The 22,813-nt window shown below is 38.8% G+C and overlaps 1 protein-coding gene across 4 annotated transcripts in view; it reads left to right on the top strand.

Moving 5' to 3' along the window:
* SAMSN1 (SAM domain, SH3 domain and nuclear localization signals 1) overlaps window positions 1-20,484 on the top strand; it is a 98,464-nt gene extending 77,980 nt beyond the window's left edge. For 2 of the 4 annotated variants that reach the window (XM_027790349.2, XM_005229787.3), the window contains 7 exons: window positions 1,556-1,627; window positions 2,202-2,357; window positions 4,376-4,496; window positions 6,581-6,732; window positions 9,011-9,217; window positions 10,222-10,372; window positions 19,239-20,484. In XM_027790349.2, the coding sequence (XP_027646150.2) occupies window positions 1,556-1,627; window positions 2,202-2,357; window positions 4,376-4,496; window positions 6,581-6,732; window positions 9,011-9,217; window positions 10,222-10,372; window positions 19,239-19,444 (1,065 nt within the window). In that variant the 3' untranslated portion in view covers window positions 19,445-20,484. Of the gene's footprint in view, window positions 1-1,555; window positions 1,628-2,198; window positions 2,358-4,375; window positions 4,497-6,580; window positions 6,733-9,010; window positions 9,218-10,221; window positions 10,373-19,238 lie in introns of all 4 variants that reach the window. The other 2 variants (XM_055801753.1, XM_055801754.1) reach the window with 1 other exon arrangement.
* The last annotated feature ends 2,329 nt before the right edge of the window (window positions 20,485-22,813 follow it).

Below are 22,813 nucleotides of genomic sequence, written 5' to 3'. Positions count from 1 at the left end.
CTCAGTTGCCTCTGAGGCTACCTCATGAAAATTCTTGCCTGGTAGAGAAGGTTGGAAAGCTGTAACAGTAGGCAGAACCGGGAGCTCACAGGCCCTTTTGAGGCTTGTGGCGTTCCCAGATGGAGAGAGAAAGGAGGTAGCTGGAGATGTCAAGGGAAGGGGACACGATACATGCTTTAGAAACCGGGGGGAGATCAAAAGAGGGCTTGTGTGGCTGGGGGTGAGGGAAGAAAGCAATGGAGCAAGGATCCAGTTTGGCTGAAATCACATGGGCAAGGTAAATGGATTAATAAATGCAGGAAAACCTGTAGCCAGGTAGTCTGAAATCACTTCTTAAATTGTTCAGGATGTATTTATTTTGTGATTTGTTATTTCGTTCAGTGTTTTTTTTCCTCCACAGGAGATTTTGAATACTCAGAAATATACTGAGATGATATTGCACAGTACATAATAGTTAAACCCTGCTCAAGAACCCTGATACTGCATTAAAAGGCTTCCATTTAGTATGGAAGAGTGAAGAACTTTTTTAAAAAAGGAGTAATTCTGGATTTAGATTTGAGTACTGGCGAAGATATAAAAACAAGCTCTTACACTGTAGAGTGGATAAATATCCAAATTCTGGCCATTATTAGAGCTACACTTAAAGGGACTTCTGACTTTGCCATCAATGCCAGTTCCCCGCGGTTTGCCACCATAGGCAGCGCGGTGTCAGCCAGCTCTTCCTGTGCGTGTCTGCCAGGGATTTCTGTGCGACCTCTCTTGCAAAAATCTGCTGTGCCACTTCCCTCCTTGCCATGCCACTTACCCACATGCAGAAAGGGTGAAAAGTAGAAGGAAGTAAAAGCAATCCATTCATGGTCTCTTAGCGTACCGCTCAGGTGATGCAGCCTTTCTAATGTTAAGCAAAGCTGTGGCACAGGGAAAAACTGTACCTGTTTATGTTTAAAAATCATATTTTTGAATTGGAGGACTGGGAAGACAAACATGAGTCCTGCCTGATTATTCTGTTACTTACACCCTCCACAATGTATGCATTTTGGACAAGATGTATTCATAATCCTTGTCACTTCTTGCTGATTCTTGTTGGCAAAGGACTGTAAACAGTCTCCCCACTGCAAAATTAAACTGTATAAATTGCCACAGTTTACACCACCAAAACTGACTCTATATCTTGTATGACATTTATGGAAACATCTTTTTTTCTAAGCTCATAGACAGCAATCTTACTTAGAAGTAACTCATAGAAATCTGTGTATAAGTAATGTGAAACTGATGTAGAAGAACTCATAATTATATCCATTATCTAATTAGTATTTGAAGCAGTATTGTTTCTCTTACTCACTTTTTCTGCTTCTGGCTTTACAGTTACAATTCTTTTCCCTATAGTTACCTCTTAGTTTGTTTCTAGCTGGTTATAGCAGTTGATGGTCCGCTGATCTGGGTTAACGCAAACAAGTGACTTGACAGTTGTATTTAAGTCTTAATAACAGAACAAAACCCCACCGGTGGGTCAAGGTTTGTCTTCTCATTTTTTTTTCTAATTTTTTTTTTCCAGCGCACAAGCAGCTTTGGAAGCTTTGACCGTTTCAGGCACCACTCAATATCAAAGACAGATGATTCAGCTGAGGTCTGTATAACACAAAGTTTTACTTTTTGCAGTTCACTTTCCCACAACAATTATTCAAAAACATTGGGAAACCATTGTGGAAATGTACACTGGGGAGAACTTTGCTTGTGCACCTGGGTCTGTCTGGGTGATTAAGTCCTTGCCAAAATGAACAAGAGAATCAGACCTAAACTTTGGTACTTTGATGTGAAGATTAGAAACAGTTTCCCAGAAAGACAGAAGTGCTCTTCAGGTTGGTGTATGCCCAAAGTAACCGGCACACGTACGCAACCTGCAGATCTGTCACTTTTGTTTTCATGATCCATGAAAAATCCCCTCAATTCTTATTTGGGTTAAGAACAAGGACAATCGGAAATAACATTTTCTAGCATAAAATACATTTTTTCTGTCATTCACGCATACAGTGGTGTGCTGCAAACGGGTTTAGGTACACGATTCCCCAGGAAAACGGCTATGACTGACTTTGTCATCCTAACAGCGTTGGTGTCCTTAATATTTCCCTGTAATTCCTATTCCACTACAACAAATTTCATTTTCATGGTGAGTTGTTGCTTACTGTTTTGTTTCAAAGCAGATATCTGAGCTGGAGACTATAAGTGACATTGGAGAAGCAGTGCAGGCTAAAGCAGCAAATAATGGAGGAAGTTTGGGTAAGAAGATGAGAGCCATTTCCCTTACCATGAAGAAAAAGATGGGTAAAAAGTACATCAAGGCACTCTCTGAGGAGATGGTAAATACAGCTTAAGAATCTCATGTTAGATGATAATACATGTGAAACAAAAATGTTATGGGCATTTTTCTGTTCATGTTTCAATTGTCATGTTAACACAATCCATAAAACGTGGTAACACATACTGAATTAAAACAGCTTTTGGTAGGCACCCTTTCTTTCATGTGCATGCTAATGTACACACACATGCACATACAAAATTACAGCATCATCCAGTAAGGGCCCAAGATAGACACAGGAGTTTCGTATCATTTAATTTTGCTTTTTCCTGAAGAAGCATTTGGATAAGCATCACAAAAATATGTCCTGATGTGGACACAAGGGAGTATCAGATGAACCCCACTGGCAGTCTGATTCTCAGCCTGTACAAAATGCTTCGTTAGAAGAATTTATCTTCTATTCGATTCCGACTGTTTCTGAAGTCCATTTTGTAGAGGTCACCCAGCATCCTTAGAGCATGACAATTCAAATGCCTTATCTGTTTTTACCTTATCAAATCTTAATGAACATATCTTTATTAAACATAAAAAAGTATGTTTCACACAATGCAAACCCTGTTTTCTCAATATACTGTGACAGTGAGTTCCAAATTTTAAAACATAAGGAAAAAGGACTTCTTATAGTTAATCATCCTAAAAAATCTAGCTAGTCTGCCTCCTATCTCACACATATCAATATCAAATAAGTAGGGAAAATAAATAAGAAACTTCACAAGTAGAAAGCAGTGTTTCACAGGATACCTTTAGACAGTTTCTGGAGGTCAAAGACAAGGAATCCTATCTCATTAGTTTAGTGTGTGGGGTTTTTTTGCTAAAGTTCAAGAGGTTGCAAGCCATGATTTTTACATTATAAGAAAGAAAAATCAGAATTTCAAAATCTAGCTTCTGCAAATTTACAGAAATTATTCACATGACAAATTCATTGAATTATCTGACTGGACACACATGTAGCATGGTTTAATTCCTGCAGGAGATGATGACAGTCAATACTGGCCTGCTGATTAAGCTATGGGCTACGCTGCTGACTGGTGTAACAAGCACTGTCTTTGTTGAAAACCAACATAGTCAATGCTATGCCTTATACATACTTGTATGGATCTCTACGTCATCCATGCGCTGCCATTGTTGCTTGACTTCATCAGCCAACTGATGAATAATTCATATTTCCCCAAATATGATGTAACTTCCTATGTGGTGCAGGATGTTTTATTTGCATCAGAATATCACAGACGTTGACAATGTGGTGAAATCTGCTGAAGAAATTCCTTCCTTTGAAAGCTCATCATTATTTCATTTAGTTGTTACATTGTCCCTAACTTACCTGTGATTGAAATATGGATCTTATTGTTTGGAATAGGCTGCGATTCCTGAGGTGTGATTTAATGTTATAAACTCAAGGGGCCAATTTCATACACCATTAGATTTTGTGAGGGAAACATGCATCCATTAATTCTGAAATGCACTGGGTTTCGAGGCCAATGTGTAGGTCAGGCAATGTGATGAGCATGGTGCTAGAGCACACCAATGCGGTTCATGTGGGCAACCTGCCTCCTGAATGCCCTGGCTGGGGTGCCAGCCTGCCACCGAGCGCCCATGGTCTTCAGAAGTTCAACACAAAGCACAGCTACATCAACTAGCACTTCGCCATGTGCTTTCGGAATTAAACTTTATATTTCCTCCTCTGAGACAATCAGACCTATCTGGCTGCCTGCGAATTCCCCATTACAAACCTTTGTCACTGCTGTGGTATGTTGTGGTCTTCTGGGATGGGGGATCAGTTCAGCTGCTTGAGCAGGAGTCAATGAAGTGAGTGGGGCAGACAGGAGGCAGGGGTTTTCTCCAAGATCACAAGGTGCTGGGCATCCTTAGTACCAGGATACTAAAATGCTTTCTTTCATAGGGTGGTTCATAATAAAGTGTAAGGATGAGTTAATCTCCAATGATGTTTTAAAAGAAAAAAACCAAATGTTTATCTAAAACACATTTCTTGCTGGTTAACATCTGTTTTTTGTGTTGAAGAATGAAGAAGGAAAAGATGATAATGATCCTGGTGGTGGAACACACACTGAGAAGGTCTCCCTAAAAGCCAGTGACTCTATGGAAAGTCTCTATAGTCTGAACAGTGGCCAAAGCTCATCTAGTAAGTACAGGACATCCACACTTCTTATTCAGTCGCTGGATCAATACTGCTACTGTTTAAGTCTGAGGTATCAGAGCTGGTGATCAAAAATGTGATGGTAGAGAGCTCTTCAGTCTGGCAGGCAAAAGTGTAATTTGACTAAATGGATGGAAGCTAGGGTAGATATACCTCTCCAGAAATAAACTGAGTATTTTTAAGAGTGGAATTATTAAATGAAATGAAAAGAAAAGAAAAGAAAAGAAAAGAAAAGAAAAGAAAAGAAAAGAAAAGAAAAGAAAAGAAAAGAAAAGAAAAGAAAAGAAAAGAAAAGAAAAGAAAAGAAAAGAAAAGAAAAGAAAAGAAAAGAAAAGAAAAGAAAAGAAAAGAAAAGAAAAGAAAAGAAAAGAAAAGAGAAGAGAAGAAAAGAAAAGAGAAAGGAAGGGAAGGGAAGGGAAGGGAAGGGAAGGGAAGGGAAGGGAAGGGAAGGGAAGGGAAGGGAAGGGAAGGGAAGGGAAGGGAAGGGAAGGGAAAAGGAAAGGAAAGGGAAAAGGAAAGGAAAGGAAAAAGGAAAGGAAAGGAAAGGAAAAGAAAGGAAAGGAAAAAGGAAAGAAAAGGAAAGAAAAGGAAAGAAAAGGAAAGAAAAGAAAAGAAAATAAAAGAAAAAAGAAAAGAAAATAAAAGAAAAAAGAAAAGAAAAGAAAAGAAAAGAAAAGAAGAAAAGAAAAGAAAAGAAAAGAAAAGAAAAGAAAAGAAAAGAAAAGAAAAGAAAAGAAAAGAAAAGAAAAGAAAAGAAAAGAAAAGAAAAGAAAAGAAAAGAAAAGAAAAGAAAAGAAAAGAAAAGAAAAGAAAAGAAAAGAAAAGAAAAGAAAAGAAAAGAAAAGAAAAGAAAAGAAAAGAAAAGAAAAGAAAAAAAAATATTATAGGGGATGTTGCTGGTATATATGCCATATATGTCATAAAAGTTTCTTGGGGTTATCAGTGCCGTGGTGCTGGCACCCATAGGGTTGCAATCCCTGTGTGCAGCCACACAAGCATCCTTTCTGGGGGTAGTGGCTGTGACTTCATCCTTCGCCCTGCAGATGCGAGGCAGACCAAGTCAGAGGTCTCTCTGAGATGACAGGTGATGGAGGCCTGACCTGGTGGCTTCAGGTCATGGTGCAGTGAGGCACAGTCTCCTTCTCCCCAAACCCACTGAAAACCCTCCCCCAACAGGGTAGTCTCAGTCAGAGGGCAGATGAATCTTTGATGAGAAGCAGAGTTCGCCTCCACCTCTCTGTCCATTGCTCTGCTGTGGATATTTGCTGGGCAGCAGGCCACAGCTGCCTATGGTGACATTGCCCTGCCATCACTGCAGGCACCACATGAGCCCTAAGTGGGGACTTGAGATGCAGTCCAGACCATTTGCACTTAGTAGTTAATCTGGTCCTGAGACGGAACTGTGCACTTAAGCAATCACCTCAAACAAAACCATTTTTATGATCATTTTCTATGACGTGATTTGTGAAAATTGTGTATGGGAGTTTACTTCCAACACACTGCTGCTGTTATCTAAAAACATATTTGGATGGGATATTGCAGAGCTTGCTCAAATTTGCTTGAATTACTCTGCTGATATTTTATTGCTCAACTTGGATAAAATGACAAGCAGAAATGTTGATAAGATTAAGACTTCTCTCCGCAATGCAGGTTCCTTTGATGTTTCAGCTAGCTCTGTAATGAAATAAAATAACTTCTACAGTACTTGTTTTCATTTCTTTGAATAAACAGGAGAAGTTCAGCAGAATTAATTCCCTAAATTGTTAGAGTACATTTTATTAATCTGCAGAGGTAATATTTCAAAAAGTCTGCAGGTAAAATGTGTATTCTTTTAGTATCATCACCAGAAACAGATTATTGTAGTGATGATTTTAATGAAAGATGTCTTATCTATTTTCTTCGGTCCCTTGCAATATGCTTTTTATTGAATTTATTTTTCCTGGAATGTGTCAAAACCACACAGAGTACACTCTTTCACCAATTCTGTGCTTCCGAACACTTTCCTCTTGGCTGCTGTGCAGAATTGTATGTCTTGGTACAGGAGGTCTCTCAACTTGTCTCTCTTTAAGGTGGGGTGACCAGTTGCTCAGATGGAACGAGCAACAGGGACAGCCTCCGGTTTGATGATGAAGTCCCTTACAGTGGGCCCTTCTGCGGTCGAGCCAAAGTTCACACTGACTTCACACCAAGTCCTTATGACACCGACTCTCTGAAAATCAAGGTAAGACAACCACCAGGTTTTCTTCTTTTCCAGTAAGAATGCCAGGGGACACATTTTTTACGTGTGAAGAAAATGTTTACCAATGCATTTCTAACTGTTAGCGCATGTATAATGCTCTAAAAGCAAGATCAATCTGGTTTTTGCAATGCTTTTATAAGGACTTAGTTCAGACAATGCTGCAAAGCCAACTGCCATGAAAGACTTTTTAAGGCATAGACTCCAGGTAGGTACCTCATCATGGTGTCCACCTGGATACCACAGCTTTCCTTAGAGTAAAAACCATGTTGCTTCCTGCATACTAGGTCTGGAGTAAGACAAACTTGAGTCTCATGGGATGTGAAGTTGCCTCCCCAGCTTTTCCAGTCACAAGTAGCATATATCAAAAGTTCAGTGGCACCCGTTGTCTTTAATGAAAACATTTTGCCTTTCCATTAAGCTTTTCTTTAAGCATACCTTTGAACTATGAATTTTCTCTGGCCCTGACAACACGGCAGGGGTGTGAGCGAGAAAAAGGAGCTCTAGATGTGGACCTGGTTGAACATTATTAGAAAAGCCCAGCCGTTTTCTGCTCCTTCCATGCAGATGCATTCCATATCATCATCCTTCAGACTACTCATGGCTGTAACCTGGACTTCATTCTTTTCCCTCTTTATAAACGCATCCATATCCAGATTATATTCACACTTCAGCATCTTTTCTTCTTCTTCACAGCCTCTTTTTGTCAAAATCCTCATCTGTATTTCACGGCAGTCTCCTTCTCCATTGCCCTGCCAGTCCTTGCAGCCTTCACCACTCACACGTTGCAGCCCTCCACTTCCACCCCCACCTAGTGGATTTCTTTCAAAACAGTTTAACTGGTCTCAAAACAGCAAATGTCTGCTGGCTCACACAGGTTCCTTTTTTAGTCACTGGGGCTGTGTATCTTAGAATTGTAAACAACTACTCTAGCATTGAAATCCCCTAAATTTGTTTCACAAAGTTTCAGTACCCTGAATCTGAATTCACAGTGCATCTGCAGTTTAGCTTAGAGCCACTGCCTAATCCTCATCTGCATCCACGTCTGAAGTTCCTAAACCTCCATGAGTGTGTAGAATAATATGTGTGCTTATAGAGCTTTAAACAAATGTTTGCTTAGTTTCCATTTCAAACGTGCTCATAGCTCTGAGCTCCATATTCTAACAAAACCAGGTCACTGAAACACAGTCGATTTCATACTTGGGTTTGTACCAAGACCAGGGGGCTGCTTTTTTTGCAGTTTCTTGACCAGACCAGAAAAGAGTCAAAACTCTTGGAATTGTTAACAAATATTTTAATAAACTGAGTAGATTTTTAACTTTGTAACAGAATGCCAAATGAAGTCTGTACATGGGGACTTGTTGGATAACTCTTTAAAGACTTTCAACATTTTTATAAATTCTGTGGTACCTGCGCTGAAGAGAGGACTCAATTCTGAGGTCACAGGAGCAAGTTGTGTAGGGGCTATGACTTACAAGGGAACCTTCTTACTACGAGAATTACTCCCAGTGACTGTTTTGCTAAGCTGAGACCTCGGTTCACAACATGCCTGTGAACACCTTTACCAAAAAGCCCTTTTGAAGTAGCTGTGTTGTCACTTTTTTTTGCCTCACATTTATGAGTGGATGCACAAGTGTGGAGGGGCTGAAGCCTCTAGATCTGTCTGCTAAGGCACCTTCCACTATTTTCTCTGGTGTTAATATAGTAATAGAAAAATTTGTCAGTACTTTGGGAAAGACAGACAGGAAGATATTAAGACAGTTAAATGTTCTTTATTGCCTTTGAGAAATGTAGCTGGTTTTTTTTTACTGTAAATTGAGTAAAAGTCCACCTTTCACATAGCTCAGCTATCAATTTCTGAAGACCCTTGGGATGCTGGATAATAACATTATCATGTAAATGGTTTGGCACATACTTGAAAGATAACCTCACAGTGTTCCCTTGCTTTTTGCCAAAGCTACGTCCACTGTCCATGGCAAAAGCTGATTGCTGATGCAACCCTATACCTTTTCAGGGACCAGCTGGAGCACAAACACCTCTCCTTCCCACGAATTCAGAGATAAGGACTAATTCCTTTTTCTGTAGTTACTTTGCTGAGATTTTATAAAAGCAAAGGAGCTAAAGCTGGGTAGTTGTAAAAAGTTACTTTGCACTGACCAGTTGAGATTCTGTGCTGCCTGTGCTGGTTTTTGTACACAGAGGAAAAGCCACATATAACAAACCAGATGTGTAAGCAGTGGTGTGTTTTTTTTTATTGTTCTAGAAAGGAGACATCATAGATATCATCTGCAAAACCCCCATGGGCATATGGACAGGCATGCTGAACAACAAAGTAGGAAACTTCAAGTTCATTTACGTGGATATTATCTTGGAAGAGGAAGCTGCACCCAAAAAGATAAAGCCACCCAGAGGAAGCAAAAGGACCGAGCCTAAAACATTGCAAGAGCTCCTGGACTGTGTCCACCTGCAGGTCAGCCAACACATTTCCCCGCTGTATTTGAAACGTTTCACTTCTGTGCACTTGGGTTTGGATGTCATTTCCAGGCAGATGTAGAAAGGCAGGTTTCAGTGGTTTTGGTGTCAGCAAAGCTAAGCAGCTTCGTGTCTGTCTTTTATCTGATGAGGCTGCCTTATAGAACTGCATTTTGCATCGTTTGGGTAGGCTAAGAGGCACAGTAGTGACTTGTCAAGTCACCATAACCTGACTGCAGTTGTGTGCCTAAGCACAGGAGGTGGGTGAGTGCAGCCAGCGCAGGGAGAGGACCGCAGTCTGACTCCAGTGCCAACATTTAGAATTTGGGTTTCTAATTTCTTGTGATCTTTAGGGAGCAATAGTCCTTTTGCACTATGCTCATATTGCACCTCTCTCCCTCACTGCAACTCTAGCTCTCAACTGAGTGTCAAAGCATAATTAGGTCATGATTTACAGATAACATTTTTAATAACAGTTATTGCTTTGGTGCTGATGCAAACACTCCTTTCCCTGGAGGGTGTGCAGTTTCATACCGCATTGACACACTGGTCAAGGGGGACCACACAGCACAGCTGAGGCCTCCCTCAGATTCTCACCTTGCTTATGTCGAAGGGCTCCTTCTGTGCAAAGGCAGAGCACACCCTTCCTCAGAGACCCTCCTGGACCCAGCATGGGATGCATTCGTAGGGTGACCCACAAAAGTCCAGACAACTGGCAGATCAAATAATTTCTGGCAAGCCTCTGTCCTGGGTCCAGTTTGCTGCCTGACTCTTTTAGACAGCTCAGGCATAGATGCTGGGATGGCCAGGAGAACCCCCAGGGATCTCTGCCTCTGTCCTGGCTTGCTCTCCAGCTCTGGTTTTAGGCCAAAGGTGGGTCAATCAGACTGAAGAACAGAGCCCATTTCAACCTGACAAAAAAGTAAAAGAGAAATTGTTCCTATTCCTGTACTAAACACAGTGCTTGTTTACATGAGAGGCTTTGCTTGTTTCTTTCTGTAGGAATATGCATCAACCCTCTTGCTAAATGGCTATGAAACTCTAGAGGACTTAAAGGATCTACAGGAGAGCCACCTGATTGAATTAAATATTTCAAATCCAGAAGACAGGGCAAGATTGTTATCAGCAATTGAAAATCTACAGGACTATGACAGTAAGTGTTTAAGCTTTGTTAAGAGTCATGTGCAAGTTTTAACTGAAGAAACACTTCTAAAGAAATAGTGATTCTCACACTGACCTGTTAAACCAGTTTTCTTTTAGATATGAAACATGGAATAAGATGATTGTCTTATTTGTTCAGATAGCAAACCATACATCTCTTCTAGATATGTATATGATTACTATACTAGCAACACGTGAATTATTTAATATTTCTTATGTATAGGTCCTACACTAGAGATTAGTAGTAACTATTGCTTAAGAACGACCCTACTTATGGTTGGGGACCCAACCCTCCAGACGGGATAAGTGACTTCCCAAAAGTCACAAGGTCTGTGCAAGAGCAGAAAATTAAACCTCTCAAACTCTGTGCTAGTATCTTAACCAAAACATAACTTACTTCAAATAGCTACAGTAAAGAATTTTCTTTAAAGTTTTTTTAAACAGCATTCTGGAGAATAAGACAGCTTTTCCCTCCCTCACTTCATCTCACACTTAAATCCTTATCCAAATCAGTTTCTTTTGTAGCAATGTTTTTTTAAAAAAAATTAAATATATACTAATAGCTGGTTTGCATCCTTTTCTCAAAATGACTCTGACTCAAGTTTCCGGTGAGCTTCTGAAAGCTGATCATACAGTGTATGTAAATGTATGTGTATTGATCACCCTTGTTTTCTTCACTTGCTCCTTTCACTGGGAGTGGAAAAGCTAGGATACAGAACAGCAAATACTGTTCTCATGATATTTTAATGATATTTCCAGCCTGACTTCTAATTTTAAATAATTTATGCCAAATTCCTAGAAACTACAGTTAAGCATCTACTTAATTAGACACTAAGCCAAAGCAGGAGACATTTTCGTCTTCATTGAAATTTGTGCATACTCACCCCTGTGCTGAGCAGTCATTTAATCAAATGTGCACTTGCAACTGAGAAGCATCTGAAAGAAAGAAAAGGACACCCAGAAAAGCAATGTCTTTCTGGGATATTTTAATATCAGTTCCTGTCAGATGCCCACTTTTTATCTCTTCAGTAGGTAGGCAGCTTTCCAATTCTCACTGCAGCACATGTACATATGTATGCACATACCTCCATGCACATATATACCCTGTGTGCTGCAGTACATAAATCTCTCTGGATTTCTACGCATGTCTTTGGCTACCTCATCCATGCAGCTTTTCCTGCGTGTGTTCTCTAACCTCCCGCTTTGTGTGTTTGCTGACCTTGTTTTTACTGTGTGTTTGGGCTGTCTGGGGACCCCATTTGTACATGCAGTCTTTCCTGTTCTCAGTCAGCTTTCAGGGAAAGAGTAAGGTTCTTGCAAACACGTTAGAGAGGCACTAAAAGGGTTTCTTTGCCCACCAGGTTCAGTAGTTCTTTCTGGTCTATAGCTTTGTGAGAGAGATGACAGGCTAGAAAAGGGCTCTTGAAGGGCCGTCTATGTAGAAGTAGTGATTGAAAGGGTGAATCCAGGAAAAAAATGGCTACATTTTCCAAGAATTGTATTGCAGGGATCTAGCTGGAAATCATCTGAAAATACATTTGTTTCCCTAGTTTTCCCTTAAACTGACTGTATGCACATTTTTATATACTTCTTGGTAACTTGCAGCCTTGCTGCACTTTCTGCACCTTTTATTGTGTATGCTTTTCTTTGTCAGTATATTACACCAGAAAAGTTAATGAAAAAATCTAGATTGTAATTTTGCAGTTTTGCAGCAGTTTGAAAAATGAAACCAAAACAATGTTTTTTAACAGACCACAAGAGTGTGAGGATATGGCTTACTATTTATATTCTTTGTGCGACAAAAACCATAGCAAGCGGCCTTAGACACCTAACCTTTTTAGAAGATGAGACCAAGTTTTCCTTTTTCTGAAGGTGTCAAATTCTACACACACGTGTGCAAGGACCAAACATAACAAGGTCCTTACACGTACCATAACTGAAAATTAAGGAAATTACCTTAATTATTCAAATAGGGTTCTTCCTAATTGGCAGCATGGAATTAAGTCAATTCTCCAGGCAAAACAGTGTCCCTGATGTTATCTGTATGATAGTTGAGTATTTAAATTCTTGTAATGGTTCTGGAAATAATAACATTAAATCTTATAAAGTAGCCCTTGCTTTAAACTCAGTGATGACACTGTAGTCTTAGATGAAAAGAAAAAATGAATATTTGCTTCACATCTACTTTAGATAGGTATAGCCAATCTTTCCAGTATTCATATTCAATAAAACAATATACCCAGAATTTATGAATACTCACAGGGACCGGAACCAAGACATCTTTATATAATTGTGCCAGCTATAAGCATGCATTTAAAGTGTAGCTGAGTTTCATAAGACTCACGTATATTTTAAGGTAAGCCATGCATAAATACTTTCCTGGTTTAGAGTCTTGAATTGGGACTGAATCAAATCCTTGTCTTGTCTTGGTTGCCAAAGGTTCGTAGCATTTGTCACATGACTGGTAGGGACAGAGCAGAATTTAGCAAATCTGCTTTAAAAAGAAAGATATGAAGACTAAAATTGATAGAAGCTATCTGTTAAGTTGTTATAATGAAAGACAGGGAGTCAAGATGATCTTGGGGATAAGCTCAGCTTGGGCTTGACTTTGTCCGAATCATTTGACCTCTTTGTCCTTCTGTCAATCCAATTGGAAAATTGGGTTGAAAGAGGTGGGTGCTACTGTGAAAGTAAATCCTGCATCTGAACTGAACTTTCCTAGGTCAATATTTTTTTCTTTCCTAAATGGGCATGACTCAGTCCAGCATAAATGATTTTTTAATTAAAATTTATTTTCTGCATTGCTTAGAAGTGAGCAGCATAATTACCCACAGCTACAAGGTAATCTGTTTACCGACCAAGAGTGTTCTAGATATAACTTCAGCACTTCTCCAGATAAAAGTTCACTCTTTTTATAAGCTTTGTGAAAAAACGTACTAAGGCTATAGACCATATTTATTGTTCTAAGCCCATCTTTCTCACAAAGCTTGGAAGACTTCCATGTCTTTGCATTACATTCGTGCTTCTGTGAAGCATGTGTTTGATTAATGGATGGGGTCTCAGGTACGGTCCAGAGCTGAAATGCAAGGGTTTCCGAGTTTTTGTGACTCTGCTATTATTCAGAACAGCCAAGCGTGCGCAAACGTAGCCTCATTTTATTAGATTATACTATAAATGTAGTAAAAAGAGATTTAATACTTCTTTAATGTGATATCTGATATTGTGAAATGTCCAGATGTTTTTACAGGGCTTTTAATGTCTTTTCCTTTCCTTGGCTTTTTCTTGACATTTATTGCATGTTATACTAAGTGATTTCTTCATGCCGCATACTTGTGACTATATAATTCATGTTGCAGAATAAGCAGTTACTGAGTTTTCTAACTAAAAGACCTGCAGCAATAGTTTTCGCATTATACGCTTCTTAAAGCTGTCCAAAATGTAGCATTTCTGGCAGTGAGAATCTTTTCATCTTACGTTTGATTTAGACCTGAATGGATTTGAAAGGAAAAACTTAACCCATCTTATACCAAGAATTAAAAACTAAGTTTTATTTAGCAAATGCTACCACATAGTTGGTTTTAGGCAGATTTTGCTTCCTGGTCCTCCACTACCTTCTTTCTACCTTTCCTGGGAGTCCAGGCCCAAATTCACCATCTTCAAATACTTCATGTTGCACAGCTATCCTAGAACTGCAAGGTCTTGTAAGCTCCTCACAACATCCCCCCCCCTCTTCCCAGATCTCTTTTAAAATTTTTTATAAGTTGATTAGACCTATATATTTTGGACAAAATGATTGGTTTCCATGAATTCATGGCTGGAGAGGAAAAAAAAAAGGTCCTTTTCATAAAGTATTTCTTAATAGCTTTCCATTCTTCTCCCAGATGGCTTCTAGACAGGAGATGGATGTCTGTGCTTTTGCAGGATGCTATTTTTAAAGCGAAGCAGTTGCTGGATGGTTAATGAATAAAGTAATAAAAGAAGTTTGGAACTTTTTTCTTGACTGTTTCCTAGGACACGCGGTTTTGTGTGTATAGCCTTAATTCTCTTCTCACTTAGATGATGTAAGTCAAGAGGTTCACTCCTGAAGTCCAGCAGGTTATATTAGTCTGAAGCTATTCTGAGTTAAAGAAGAATTAGACTCATTGGATATGTGCATACAGTTCATTTTATAGAAAAAACAAGGTGCATATGTGCAATTTGGGGAATAATTTTGTATGCTTATTTCCCCAAATCCACTTCCTTAGCTCACTTTTCATATTTAAGTGCCAGAAATCCCACTGCCAGTACCAGATATGGTTTGTTCCTTATTTGTTGTACTTGGACAGCAAGATAGTAGATAGCTGAGGACACGACTTTCAGTTCTCAGTTGCATTCCTTATGTGAGGACCCAGCATCATTTTACACTGGGCAGTCCCTTCAAGAACGTGGGATTTTACAATGAAATGTCAAGGTCAAATAGTGTTCCAAGACAATCTCCCCCTCTGTACTGTGGTACAACTCATTGACCTGGACATAGTATTTCCAGATTTCCCAAGGAAGTTCATCCTTGCATGAGTATTAGTATTTTTCACCCTTTTTCAGGCAGATGTTTGCTTCCAGATTTTAGAGAAAACAGAAGCTTTTTATTCCTGTTTTCACCATAGACTCTCACATCAGTTCAGTGTCCCTCCCAGAAAAGCTATGTCACTGACTTCAGTGAGCACAATTTTTTAAGCTGCTTGTCTGTAAATACCCACAAAAGGTTTACTCCTTTGAGACCCCAAAGTATTGCATGGGTGTACAGAACCGCTTCAGGTTTCTCTGCTTCCTTTTCAAGAAGCATCACCATTTAATGCTTCAAAACCATCCTTTCTGAGTTTGATGCTTTGTGAGTTTTCATTTCATGTTTAAATTTAGGCGGTCTAACTAGTACAGGCACTACAGGCTGGTAGAAGGCCTTGATATGTACCTAGGAGGTCTAACCTCAGCCAGAAAGACGCACTTTGTTCTGTTCAGTTATTGTGTGGTGCTGCTCAGTACGTCACCACTGCACCTTCCAGGAAGGCATGCAAGTGGCTCAGGCCAAAGCATCACGCTCCTAGCCTGGTTTTCTTTCTGGGAAAAACTCATGAAGGCAAACTCTCAGAGGGCACACCCATGAAGTATGGCTGGCTGCTGGGTGACTTCTTTTTTCTTCCAAGACAAAATCCAAGCCTCCTGCCAGTCATCTGGTTTAAACCAACATAACAACATAGGAGTGATGTGTGACCTCTGTACAGTCTTGAGCTGAATTGCCTTAAATCTGAGCTTAAAGTGCTTTCTTAATCAGGACTTTAAACTCATTAAAAAAGGGGGAAAAGCTGGTGAAGGTAAAAAAAAAGATCTATCCCTGCATGTGTCATGCACATCTATGCCATTGAATAACAAATATTCATTTCAAAGATCTAAACAGTGAGGAAAATAAGTATGCATCACACAGCTATTACCAAGGCTAAAGGCCTCACTTTTTTTTCAGCAGTCTGAGTATAATCCTACCGTCTAAAGCAGTATTAGAATATTTGTGTCAAAATGATGCGTATCGTGGACTCTTCTGGCCATATCAGACAACAGTGACTGAAAGCTATTTATCTTATATGGAACTGCTTTACTGTAGCAAAATGATAAGATCGTTATTTCTGATGACTCTACAACATCTAACAGCAGTTTAATTTTATCAATTCCTGTTTCCTGTGAATTGTATCTTTCTTCTGATGTCCGAAAGATTAAGACAGCAAACTTACCTTTACTAATTTGGAACTTGAACATGTATATGTTAGAGGAAGGAAATAAGTAAAATTGAATGTAAGAGCCAAAAGCTAAAAAAAAAAAAAAAAAAAAAGAAAAAAAAAAAAGAAAAAAAAAAAGAAAAAAAAAAAAAGCGTAGTTTCTTTTCTCATGAAGCAACAGATATAGTTGCATCATATATATATTTATAACGCTCAGTATCCTGCTCAAGTGGTTTAGCAGTTGCTGCATAATATTTAAGGCTACTTTAAAGAGAAAAAAAAAACTGTCAGAATTTGGTTTCAGTCTTTTAATCTTACATATGAGCAGGGTGTTCTTAAACTTTTTCTGCTCAAAACAAAACCCAGAAAATATAATATTTTTACTGCCTCAAATACCTGAAGATTTTTGGTTTTCATGTAAAAAATTCTTCCAGTGTTATGGGAAGAGACAGAGGTTTTAAATTTCGGTATGTTTTTGAAATAGAAATTTCTTATTCTGCTAGCTGACCTAATGAGATTTTTTTAAAAAAAATCTCAGTTCCAGACTTGTCTGTCTCTTTTTTCCTGAAACAAACAAGGGAAAGAAATCACTACAAAAGAATTCAGGATCTGTTTTTCACATATGAACTACTCAGTTTATCATAACTAGTTACAGGGCACTAGTATACTGACTGAAACAGCATTTTCTTGTTAATCCACTAGTTACTTGGTCTTCTTTCCATTGTAAAACAAAATGGATGGAGGTTCCTCTTTGACCTTGAAAATGTAAACAGGATTAACACTTTTTAGGTCACTGCTTTCCAGGGCAGCAGATGATGCTAGAGCAGCTGTAAAAGTACCAGCAAGCAGCATTAGGCTGATGAGGGGATTACAGGGCAGGGGAGCCCTGTCCGCAGCTGCGCAGGGGGACTTCACCCGGTCACCGGCTGAGCCCTGCCAGCCTCCAGTGACCAAGGCCTGGGACGGGTGCGAGATGCTCATGACACAGTTTAGACAAGGCTTTACTGGGGCATCTGCTGTTATTTGTGCTGGGCTACTTCTGTTGCTACTAACAGCAGCAGGAATACCTTCACTGGTGTAATGCCTTTTGTAATTCCTTCCTGATTTAAATCAGAAATCAATTGGACCTTACATGATCAAATATTTTCCCTGCAAAGAGAGATAACATTTGACATGACAAACTGTGTTCTGTAAAGCGAGGAGATCAAACAGTTACAGATATCAATTAAATCTGATGAAAGGTGTACTCTTTCACCCAAGTGCAATTAACCATTAATTTCTTTGGGAACAAGGTGAGACTTCTATTCTTTGGAAAGTATTTAAAGTCATTTTTTTTAAAAAAAAAATACATCAGGTTATGTGTATAACCTCAGGTTTAATGCAAGAATGACTAAGCTGAGACTTTGGATTCTTTTCCCGAAAAATCAAATTAGTTTATTCACTTAATTAGGCAATTGAAAGTTAGAAAAATATTAAAGATAATTAATCAGTCCAAACAAATCTGCAAGACTTCCATCAAGATCTAAAAATGTTTCTCAGTACGTCAAAATGCTTTGTGAAATAAGTTGGTTGAAATATCATGCAATGAAGAAAGGTACTGACTCTCCTGCTGTTCTATTTCAGTATTTTCAGAGTGAAACATTTCAACTTTTAATTTCTAATTTATTCTTTGTGATACAACACAAGGTCTAAAAAAATATATGGATCCAAATGTAAAATCTTTCCCATCTTACCAAATCTTATAATTTCCAACAACTGAAACAAATGTCAAAGTGAATTTTTCTTCTAGAAATTTTATAATTCTGGGAGCTAAAATCTAGCTTTAGATTTTGACAAAGGATAAAATCCTTCATGTATTAGGACTTCCATTCTGCCTGGACTTGAATTGAGACAGCTTAAATCTGACTAAAGATCTAAAGCTAAGTATTTAAACATGGAGTAACAAGTCCAGTGAAAAAAGGGAACTTACTTTGCAAAAGCCAAAAGGTACAATTTCTCTGAAGGGCTAAAATCTGGGGTAAAATTATTTGTTTCCTGTGAGAATTGCTCCTTGTACTTTTTTTTGGAACGCAAGCCACAGTCTGAAGTAAAAATACAGTTACAGGAATGACATAACAAAAAATGTAAGAAAGGGAAAGGCTTTATAGCTTGTTTTCTCAATAAATTTACTGTGAGCAAACCATGTATTCCACAGTCAGAAAATACAAACATGAACTTTAGCCACAAGGTATATTAGATGTATGATATACAGGTATAGCCTGTCTGCAAGGCATCAGCTTGTTGAGCTTTTTTTGAGAGGTCTGCTGATACTCTCATGGAGTTGCAAATTTTTGAGTTTGAACAGATTAGTCATACAGCAGCTAAACAAGGACAATCATTCGCAAGATAATTTGCTTCTAATTTGGAACAGTATTCAAAAATCATACGCAGGAGTTAGGCATCTTAGCTTTCTCTGAGGTCTTTCTGTTTTGGAAAATAACCTTTTGGATATCAAGCTAAGCTTAGGAAGTTTCCATCAGCCACTGAAAAGCCCAGTCTGTTAAAAAACCCAATTACCACATCTTTTTGCTGAGTGCTTGTGAAGACCAGCGCATTCTATCTCACTACAGAGTGCACAGAGTAGGTAAACCGGTGGGGGTTACGTTCAAAAGACACATCATCTACAATGCAGTGTGTTATAAACAAGGCACAGTAGGCTACACGATTAATTGCATGAGCAGGCTCTGAAATACATGAATGTGGGAGGGGAAGAGCTGCCATCTCCACTGTGGGCATGGTGACCACTCATGGTAACTGTTGCACCCGTGGACAGCCTGAAGCACCTCTGTCTAAAGAACGATGCCAGAGGCTCCAGCATTCATCTCTGAGCAGCACACTGCAGGATCAAAGCCAACCTCAACATCAACTTAGATGTTGTTATACTCGTGTAATTGTAGTTTTAGTTCTTTGATACTGATGTTTCTGTTTCTGATAGACAAAAGATATTGATCTAGTCGTGTGTATATTACCAGCTCTGTTTCTACAGTTCTTCAAGAACAGTCACGCTTCTATCTCAAACTCTTTCCCAGGATATTTATTTTGACATGTTTTCCCTTCTTTTTCTATTCTTTCTAGTTGAACAGCAGCAGAAAATTGAGGGTGGTCAGGAGACACGAAGCCTAAGCCCTCACCATGGCTTTGACAAATCACAGTTAAATGACTGCCCAAGAGATTCTGGCTGTTACATCTCATCAGAAAATTCAGATAACGGTAAAGAAGAAGTAGACCCAGAAACCCTGTCTGACATGGTGCAGTCAATAACAATCACTGAGTCAAACTGACTCAGCCCTGCTGCTTTTCTGCAGATTTTCAGAAAAGACAATCAGTATTGCTGGTATGATAGCACAGAAGCAGAACACAAAATATTCTCAACACTGAAAATCTACTTCTGTCTGATGTCTGACGCTTTAGACTGTTTAATATGTGGACACTTGATAGCTAAATGTTAGCTGATAATAAGAATATCTCATGCTTTTCTTTTCAATGAATCCACAGACATTTCAGTGAAAAGGTTTATACTTACATATTTATAAATATTTGTACAGCAAATGCATTTTCTATAATAACAGAGAATTGGTTTAAGTAGTGGTACACAATCTGGATGTGTTAATTTCTGGAACCATCCAAAATGTAAATATTGTATAAATTTATTTTAAAATGATGCAGATTAACTACACTGTCTCTATTTTCAGATGTGTTTTACTAATATTTGTACAGAATGTGTTTTCTTTGATATATCAACATAATAAAAAGGTGGATACATTCACATCCTACTTTAAAAAGTATCAAGCTAATTCTCATTAATATTAAAGCTGTTTCACACTGTTCTTCTCCAAGACAAGCTCTAAAGTAGACTATCATCTTGTACACTTTATCCTGAAGGTACGAAAAAACTGCAGTGTAAATATGAATCGAGCTCTCTGCGTTCATTATCTTTTAAAGAACATAGCCAAGTGAATGGCTTATGCACTGGCAATTTCTTTATTGTTATTTTCACTTGTGTTCTCATTCTTCTCAAGCATTATACAGAGAATGCAAGCTTGGAGCAAAAAAAAATCAATATCTATGCTATGTTTTTATGATAATTTTTTGTGAAGCTCTTGCCTTTTGTGAGTGGTGTGAAGTTTGTTAATAAAGTACTTGTTTGTATACAAAATTTGGAAGCTAATATGGTTATAGTGCACTATTGTCTTTCATATGAGATTTTATTGTATTTCCCAGTACATTTTGCACTGGAATACACATTTTAACTGCCTGTCTTCTTTTAGAGTACTTCTTTCAATAATAAACAGAATCATGTGTTTGAGCCCTTTAAAAACTACTTGATTTTTAATGCGGTCATTACATTTCAAAACCTGCTGTCTTCCAAGACTAGCACAGTAAATGGCAACTTCCACTGAGCATTTTTATCAGTGCTTTATTTATATTTTACCTTTATTATTATTATGCATAATAATCTGTATCAAATCAATAGTGAAACTTTTTGCTCACTAATTAGTCACACAATTTTCATAATTCCAGGCATTTTGCATTTATGTTAAAGTTTCCACATTTTGATGACAGCTTAGAAAAAAATCACCTTCAGAAGAGATGAAACATGGAAAATTCCATGCCAAAAATAGTATTCCTGAAGAAGCTATAAACAAGTGCAAAGCTTTTCTCCTTTTTTCTTTTTTTTTCCCAATTGAAATACTTTCTGTAGTTTTCATGACCCCTCAAATGGCTACTGCTGTCTGACTTTTAATACACAAACCTGTTTTGAAGGCTATAGTATAAAAATGTCCATTTTAGAAAATGGCATGAACTAGATTTCAAAGATTTGGAGTAAATAAACTCTCTTTAGAAAAATAAATAGGAATGGGAGATGCTAAGATTTGTTTCTGGTTGTAACTTACTTTTTATGCTGGCAACAATCATCATCCTTGAGCATCAATGACCCCATACTGCCAGGCATAGTGGGGATGCAGAATCCCTTGATGGGATGAAGTACATGAGAGATGGTTTTTTAGATATAGTAGCGTGCCATGACATGCAGTACTGACTTTACTTAATATTACTTTAATAACTCCTAAAATAATGTATTTGGATTGGCTTCAATCACCTCTTCATTCTAGAGAATGACTAAAGTCAGCCTGAATTTCTCAAAACGGGGCTTATCTTTTGGCTTTCGCAGCAAGAGACGCTTAGTCTTCAAGTTGCTTCTATCTAGACACCTGTAAAATTGCTGAAGCTGTAAAAATATGTTGAGGTGAGTTTAACATGATTATAACTGCCGAGAAACAGCTAAGTTAGCTGGGTCGAGGACTAACAACCGCAGAGACCAGAGACGTACCGTGACACAAATACTCTGAGCAATGTTTATTTGCATAAGTCTGCAAATGAAAACAGGCCTCCCTAACCAGTTACAGTGGGACAGGCAAGGCTTTCAACAGCGCAAAATGCCCAACGGCTGCTATGATTTTACAGGAATCAGACCCTGCGTATCTTGGGCTAATGGTAAGAGCATAAAGGTGTGAGGTTAACTAGATGGGAACTATGGGCATGAGCTGTGGTTTAACCATTCCTGACCCTTAAGCAGTAAGGCTCTGTCCAAAGGGTTTCTTATTTAGAAAAACGTGTTGACTGAAAGCTTGTTCAAGGCATTTGTAACTTCCTGTGAAGGCAGAGCAGATTAGATCTCAAGCTGAGAAACTTCCGTTCCCTCGAGCTATTCTGAGAAAAAAATGAGGAAATTTTGTACCACAAAGGAAAAAAAATGCTTATTTCCTAAAAGAAGCACACGCAGGCTTCTTTTGTCTCTCAGTGGTCTCGTTAATCCCACTGATCAAGGATTAGACTGTAATAGCACGAACAGTTCTCCGACTGGCTTTGGTGCTGGGCTAACTGAATAAAAGATAATTCTAGGAGCTGTTGGAGAAAGTCTGGTGGAGATCTCAGCTACTTTTGAGGAATTTTTAAACTGTCCCAGAGACAGAGAAGAGAAGCAAACAGCGGAGGTTTTGTTTCTCTGCCACTTTCTCAGTGGTGTCAGATCCCTTTTCATTTTTATTAACCTTCCGTTATGATTAAGGTGGACTATAAGTTTTGTAAGTCTCTTACTTGGACATAACCAAAAGTCCACTGTTCCCTGGAGTTACAAAGCATACAAAAAGCTGCAAAACCAATCAGTAGAGGTGAAGCCAGCGAGGCTAGCCCTTCTAGCCTTCAGCCAGTGGGGATTTCCCTGCCGCAGAGGGCTGTGGTGCAGGTGCAGCAGACTTTCCCCCAGGGCTGCAGCGCAGGGCTGGCTGCTGGCACGTGTGTTGCTGCCTGCCTGCAGCAGAAAGCTTCTAACTCAGAAAGACTCAGAGGACTGTCGTGGTTTAACCCCGGCTGGTAATAAAAGTACCGTGCAGCTGCTTGCTCACTTCCCCCTCACCCAGAGGGACGGGGAGGAGAGCTGCAAAGGAACGTAAAACTCGAGGGTTGAGATAAGAACGATTTAATAATTGAAACAGAATAAAAAGGAAAGAACAACAATAACAATTATGACAAATCAGTTATAATGAAAAGGGGAAGGGAAAGAAGAACATCCAGAGGGAAAGGAAGAAAGGAACACGCGGTGCACAATGCAGCTGCTCACCGCCCACCGACCGATGCCCAGCCAGTCC

The sequence above is a fragment of the Falco peregrinus genome, chromosome 4 (assembly GCF_023634155.1).
Source record: "Falco peregrinus isolate bFalPer1 chromosome 4, bFalPer1.pri, whole genome shotgun sequence".
In the NCBI taxonomy this organism is placed as follows: Eukaryota; Metazoa; Chordata; class Aves; order Falconiformes; family Falconidae; genus Falco; species Falco peregrinus.
The sequence above is the reverse complement of the archived record's forward strand: the minus strand, read 5'-3'. Positions and strand labels throughout refer to the sequence as shown.